Genomic DNA, 6,541 nt, shown 5'->3' on the forward strand with positions numbered 1-6,541 from the left:
TTTCCAGTGTTGTCCAGCATCTTCCTTGTGATAAAGCAACAGAGGTTGAAGATCTGTTGGAAGATATTCCCAAGGAAAATCCGTATGACGTCCCTCGAGCGGCCGTCATAACTGGGACAGAGAAATCAGGAAACAAGGTGCTACGGGATCTATTCACCACTGTCGAACTTGGGGACAGGTCGCTAGCACAACTGCTTCGCCACATACGCAGTCTCCTCTGCGGCCGTAAGCTAGCGGCGGAAATCCTGGCCCAACTATGCCTCGACAAACTCCCACCCTCCATGTCCCACGTCATCAGCGCTTTCGTTGATGACCACAGCTTGGAGCAGCTAGCCCAAATGGCGGATAAGATACACGAAACATATCCCAGTAGCTCCGTAAACTCCGTTCCCCCCCCCCTGCGCCCACTACAGATTCCGACCAGCTTTTCGCTTCTATATCGCACCTACAAGCCAAGTTTGATGCTTTGACCATTCGCCTACAACGGTTAGAGATCAACAGACATCGACCACGTTCACAATCCAGATCGTTACCTCGTGCCCGTCCCTCTTGGTGCTGGTATCGCAGATGCCCTATCCCGTCCTGACATCAACGCTCTTCACCCTTTCACGCAGCTGGACCTAGCCAAGCTGGCTAACCTGCAAAATAGTGATCCCAATTTTTTGCCCATTCTATCCTTCCCTTCATTTCAAGTCTCTTCAATTCCCTTACCCCTCCAATGCGGAACCATCTTTTGTGATACGTCTACAGGCTCAGCTCGCCCAATCGTCCCCGAAGCCTTTCGACGGGTTGTTTTCGACCATTTTCATGGATTTTTTCATCCAGGGATCAGAGCAACCAGGAAGTTGATTATCGCACGCTTTGTATGGCCCTTCATGAATAAGGACCTGACATCCTGGGCCAAACAGTGCATCGCCTGTCAACGCAGTAAAGTAACTCGGCATACAAACTCACCTATCGGTTCATTTGCCGTTCCTGATGCTAGATTCACACACGTCCATCTCGACATTGTTGGTCCACTTTCCCCATCAAACGGTTTCACGCATATTCTTACTACGATCGATGGTTTTACCCGCTGGCCAGTAGCTGTACCCATTTCGGATACTTCAGCTGAAACGGTTACCCTTTCATTTTTGCAGCACCGGGTGAGTAATTTTGGCATACCTTCCACCGTTACTACCGATCGCGGTGCACAATTTCAGTGTAATCTCTTCCGTGAGTTTCCTACACCATTCGGTTTCCATCACATATCGACTACCGCGTATCATCCCCGTTCCAACGGTCTGGTTGAGCGTTTCCATCGATACCTCAAAGCTGCACTGACTGCTCAAACGAACACATCTTCATGGTCCTCTTCTTTACCCCTCATTTTGTTACCTATTCGCTCCATTATTAAGGAGGATCTTCACTGTTCCCCAGCCGAGCTAGTGTACGGTACAACTTTACGTTTACCCGGTGAACTGGTTTCCCCTCCTGGCGCACAGCCCGAATCACCCGTCACATTCGTCACCCGTCTCAAACAGCATATGTCCGACCTTCGTGCGACGCCGACCAGACGATCAACGCGAACAGAACACATCTCAACCGAACTCTCTTCTACACCATTTGTATTTGTCCCACAACGCAAGGAGGAAACCCCTGCAACCTTGTTATGATGGCCCCTTCAAGGTCATCGAACGTCACTCCAAACAATGTGTTTTAGAGAAAGGCGGAAAGCATGATACCGTCTCCATTGATCGTCTGAAACCTGCCTACACTGAAGCACCCACGACCACATCCAGCCATCCCGCTATCTCAACAACACCCACACCTACCCAAGATATCCCTGCCTCCAACCTCACTCCTTCGACTAGTCGTTCCGGACGTCGCGTCTGTTTTCCTCAGCACTTAGCTGATTAAGAAACATGAAGTGAGCAACTTGTGATTCGTTACACTTGGTAAACTAACTTATTGGGTAGCTAGACCTCTACTCTAGATATCGGTGTGTTGAGGGGGGAAACGACATACCTCTTTCGTGCTGCTCCATTCTCTCTCTGGCTTCTTTCAGCTGCTCCTTGAAAGAGTCATTCTCAGCTTTCAGAATGTCGATCATTTTTCTAAAAGATGGATTTTTACGAAAAGTGACATACGAAGCAGAACGAATTAAATCAGATTTTTCAATCAATGCCTCCTTCAGTGACAAGTTTTCCGCTTCCGCTGCAAAAAGCCTCTGAGAAGAATGTTGCATTAAGCCTAACACCAACCGATGACTCTGCATCTTGTGGGTCAATTAGGCGCTTTTTGGCCTTTTGGTAGTCATATAATACCAAGCGCAGACGGAAGTTCTCACGTCGAAGCTCCGCCATTGTCTGTAGCTAGTTAGCATGTTAGTTATACCTACCTCTTCTGTGCTTTTGAATGCACTCTTCGCACCAGCGCCTGCAAAAAGTTATGAACAAATGTGCTCAAGGGACTTACTGAAAGGACTGCCATCGTTTACTGCATTGAGTTCAGTTGTGTCTGTATCCTCCATTCTATGGCATGTGTCAAATTTAAAAAGCGTAATTACGTTCTTCCCGTGCTCCAAGGGGTCCGAACATCCATGTTACGAAATACGTATCCCGCGCCTCGGCCAGAAATAACCTAAAACCACCGAAAAACTGGATTCACTGCATTAGTTCAGTTCGACACTAAACAAAAAACGGTGTTCAATTATCCGCTGATAAAAAGCATTGTAAAGTCGGTTCGTAACTTCCACTGCAGTGACGTGATGTGTATTGCCAAACTGCACAAGGTCCGAACCACTAAAAGTATCCTCCCACTGATCGTCAATGACCCCAGCTTGAGGAAATCCATTCGACACTATCGAACTATCGCCACTTATTTTCTTTACGATAGACAAAGGTACAGTGGCTCTCAGATCACAAGCCATAATATTGCTTGTGACTACAGCATAGAAACATGCAGAGAAATCCATCAATGGATCAACCACGCACGTTGACCTCGACGGCAGACAATCCTACGAAAGCCTCTCAAAGACAGGCATCTGAGAAACTATTGCTCGAGGAGCCAGTGTGTCATTTTGCACCTTTATTTTGCTTCCGTTATACCGTTACGTATTCCGTCAGTTGCATAATCGTTTTTGTTTGAATACGAAAAACAACTTGTACAATTTCCAATAATACAACGTGGTCACGTGCTTCGACTCTCTTCTGAGTTCGCTCGCTCTTGCAGTGGTCATTCGCGGGTCTCATGTGCTGACTCTGATATCAAAACATTTCAGACTATCTTCGAAATCAATTGTATGTGGGAACTGTTCAGAAGAAGACCTCTGTACCAACATGATTGGATTATTGTTTATTCGCTTACCTGGGCCAACGACGAAGTATTTTAAAGAAAACAATTGTTAGTGGGTCTGTTCCATTTGACCACTTTACCATTGTATACCCAATAATGGGTTGTTAATATTTTTCATGTGCCACGCTCCTGGTAATCTTACTTGCTGGCTTGCCAGACCACTTCACAACCAACTTTGAACTTTTCCCTGGGCAAGCAAAGGCCAGAGCTGCGGAGGGGATCTGTGTTGGGTACAGGTCTCAGGAATGTTGATATGAACGATTAATTTGTTCGGACGAGATGGAGCTTGTATACCGGATAGGAGCGTGGGGAGTATGGTAATTGAGCCAGTAAATGGTGAACGAGGCACGCATGAACACCGGCGGATTAATGTCAGGTTAGCACGACAGTTATAAATCCAAACAGCGTCTGGCACATATGTCAATAATGGATCGCCAGCAGGTGACACACATTTCTGGATTGTATGAGGTGACCACCAACGCGGCGCTGCGAACAATCAAACGCGAGTATCCAAGGCGGAAGATAAAGGCATCAGGCGTCCTAGGAAAAACCCAAGCATATAACGGGTGAGAAATGATAAAACATTTTGTCTAAAGAATGTTTGCGCTCTGAACTTGAGAATTTTCTTACTATGACTCCGCCGTGTAATTGCTGGGTCAACGGTTGGAAACCTCTTTGCCAAGCTTTATTCAAACAGTTCTCGGATGCGATGGTACTCCAGGTGAAAGAGATCAAGCACCGCGAGACGCGTCTCGTAGTCCACGGAGTTGAAGCGGGCAACAATTCTCGCGGTGGCTCGCTGGACACGCTCAGTGAGGGTGACGGCTTTCGTGCGTTGGAGGAGAGTAGGTCGAGCCTATTTTCTCTCGGAATGATCTGTCTGATTGGAACGCCCTGATCCAGCGAAGGATTTTTCCTTGAATCCTGTAAGACTCGAGCTTGTGGAGCAGCGGGACATGTGGGACCCTACCAAATGCTTTTGAGAAGTCCGAAAATACGGCATCAGATATGAGTCCTTCGTCCTTGGCTTGGGCTAATCTGTCAATAAACACGAGCATGTTTGACATGCAACAGCGGTGCGAGGGAAAGCTGTGTTGAGCTGGAGATATCATGTTGCCGGAAGTAAGGCGATCTAGGGCAGCTCACTTCAGAATGCATTCCATCATCTTACTTGGCACGCCTGTGAGGCTTATAGGCCTGTAGCTGCCAGGCTGTAGTCTGTCACTGGATTTGTAGATTGGCGTGACAATCGCTTCCTTCCAAGCAGCGGGGAGGCGGCCTTTGTCAAGTGACTGACGAAACACCATGCGTAAATGGTCTGCCAGTGTGGAGGACATTTCATTCAGGGTCCTTGGACGGGCCTCGTCGGGCCCCAACGCTCAGAATGGATTGAACTTGTGCAAGGGCTGACGAATGTCCTCCACCGTGAAGACCAAGCCGGTTAGAGGCTGTTCGTAGTTCCGCCTTGACAACAGTGGGTGTGAAGAGTACGCTGGGTCTGGGTATAGATACGCAGAGTGTTCGCTGCAAACCCCAGACACAACTGTTGGGTCACTCGTCGGTTCTCCGTTCCTGTCCCTCAAGGAGAACGCGGATGGCTTGTTCCTGCGGCGATGTCTCATGTATTTGAACAGTACGTTTATTTCGAACGAGGTCCTGGGTAGTGGCTTGTTTTCGTGTGTTCCATTGGCGTATTTACATCGGTTCCGCATTTTACGAAATGCCAGCTCATCTTCCGTATCCGCTGTAGTCAACTTTTTGAAAAAGAGTTGGGACCTTTTCTTCCAGAAGTCGCCGAATCCTTTTCGGCGGCCTGCGATTCGATTCATCCAGTGCGTGCTGGTTTTTTGGCGATGGTCGCAAGACGTTCCGGATAAGTGGCACTAAGCGTCAAATCGTCCACATAAAATGCCCGTTCGGCTGCTAATGACTTGGCGTGGATCGACATACTAGCATGGCTCTTGATGATATTCCTCAGGGCGAAACTTGAGCAGAAGGGAGACGAAGTTGCGCCAGGGGTACGTACAGTCATATAGTACGTCTTCGGGGGCTCTTCAGTATGGCCGTGCTTCCACCATAAGAATCGTAACACCTCCTGACTGATTCGGGTATCTTCACTTGACGAAACATTGACGCAATGCCTGTCGTAAACACCTGTCTATGCTGGCGGAAACTGAGAGAGATTAGGAGTGGACTATTCGCGATGGCTGGATCATTGAGCAGCTGCGACTTCAGTGAGTTCATTTGGACTTGACATGCAGGATCGGGGACATCTCTCACCTCACTAGGCTCGTGAGAGTGGACCACCATATGACGTGGCAAGAACCGAACTCGTCCAGTGCGTTCAGTCTTGGGATGTTGACTGACAGTTTCGGTATATACTTTGACCAGGTATTCAATAATGGCTTTCATATCGAGATCGTGATATCCGTCCCTGGTGAATCTCTTACCAAGGGGGTTGCGTCTTTGGCGAGCAACGAGATAATTTGACGGTAACCTCAGACAACCCGCCTTCAGGGCAGAGCAATTTCATGACGTCTATCCGTCGGTCTCAGCGAAGACTCTACAACAGATACTCCCTGTTCATCAGTCGGTGACGATGAGCACTCGTGTGATGGTGGGTTTCTGAGCTCGAGGTCAGTCGTAGCTTCTAATTTTGAATCCAGACAGTCTTCCACATGGCAGCTGAGCTGGTTGATTCGAGCCAACCTGTACTTCGTATCATTTACCGGCCCAAAAAAGGCCTAACCGAGTGGTGTTCGATTGGCACAAGGCTCGTGTGGCCTGTCCGTTCGGCTTTCCAGCACCCAATGTGCCATCGGTACGTCCATCCCGATCAATAGGGATATTGTTTGGCTTCCGGCATTCTCGAATGGGATTCCTTTCAAGTGATCCCATTTAGACCACTGCTCTCTCGTTGATAAGGTTTGAGTAATCGACGAAGCTGTCGAACGGTTCATGCCTTGTTAGACTGAGGCGTCTTTGCCGGCGGCGATGTATCTATATCAAAACTGATCCGAGTGGTCGACACTTGATTCTGACCGTTGAAAGTGGCAACGCTTATGTTTGTGGGCAATCACGATAGCCCGAGATTTAAAGTGACATCCTCTTTTAGCATTGTACAGTCTGAGCCGCTGCCAAGAAGTGCATTGACTCTACAAACTCCACGGGGACTGCGAAGAGTTACAGGTAGTACGCCGAGCGT

The 6,541-nt window shown here is 48.3% G+C and overlaps 1 protein-coding gene across 1 annotated transcript in view; it reads right to left on the bottom strand.

Moving 5' to 3' along the window:
* The window catches only part of T265_10935 (hypothetical protein), a gene marked incomplete at both ends in the record, with an annotated part of 51,014 nt that extends 48,502 nt beyond the window's left edge, over nt 1–2,512 (bottom strand). The window contains 4 exons of the mRNA XM_009177451.1: nt 2,008–2,209; nt 2,244–2,348; nt 2,381–2,418; nt 2,458–2,512. Of these exons, the coding sequence (XP_009175715.1) occupies nt 2,008–2,209; nt 2,244–2,348; nt 2,381–2,418; nt 2,458–2,512 (400 nt within the window). The remainder of the gene's footprint in view (nt 1–2,007; nt 2,210–2,243; nt 2,349–2,380; nt 2,419–2,457) is intronic.
* Nucleotides 2,513–6,541: the final 4,029 nt, after the last annotated feature.

The sequence above is a fragment of the Opisthorchis viverrini genome, assembly GCF_000715545.1.
Source record: "Opisthorchis viverrini unplaced genomic scaffold opera_v5_424, whole genome shotgun sequence".
Classification (NCBI taxonomy): domain Eukaryota; kingdom Metazoa; phylum Platyhelminthes; class Trematoda; order Opisthorchiida; family Opisthorchiidae; genus Opisthorchis; species Opisthorchis viverrini.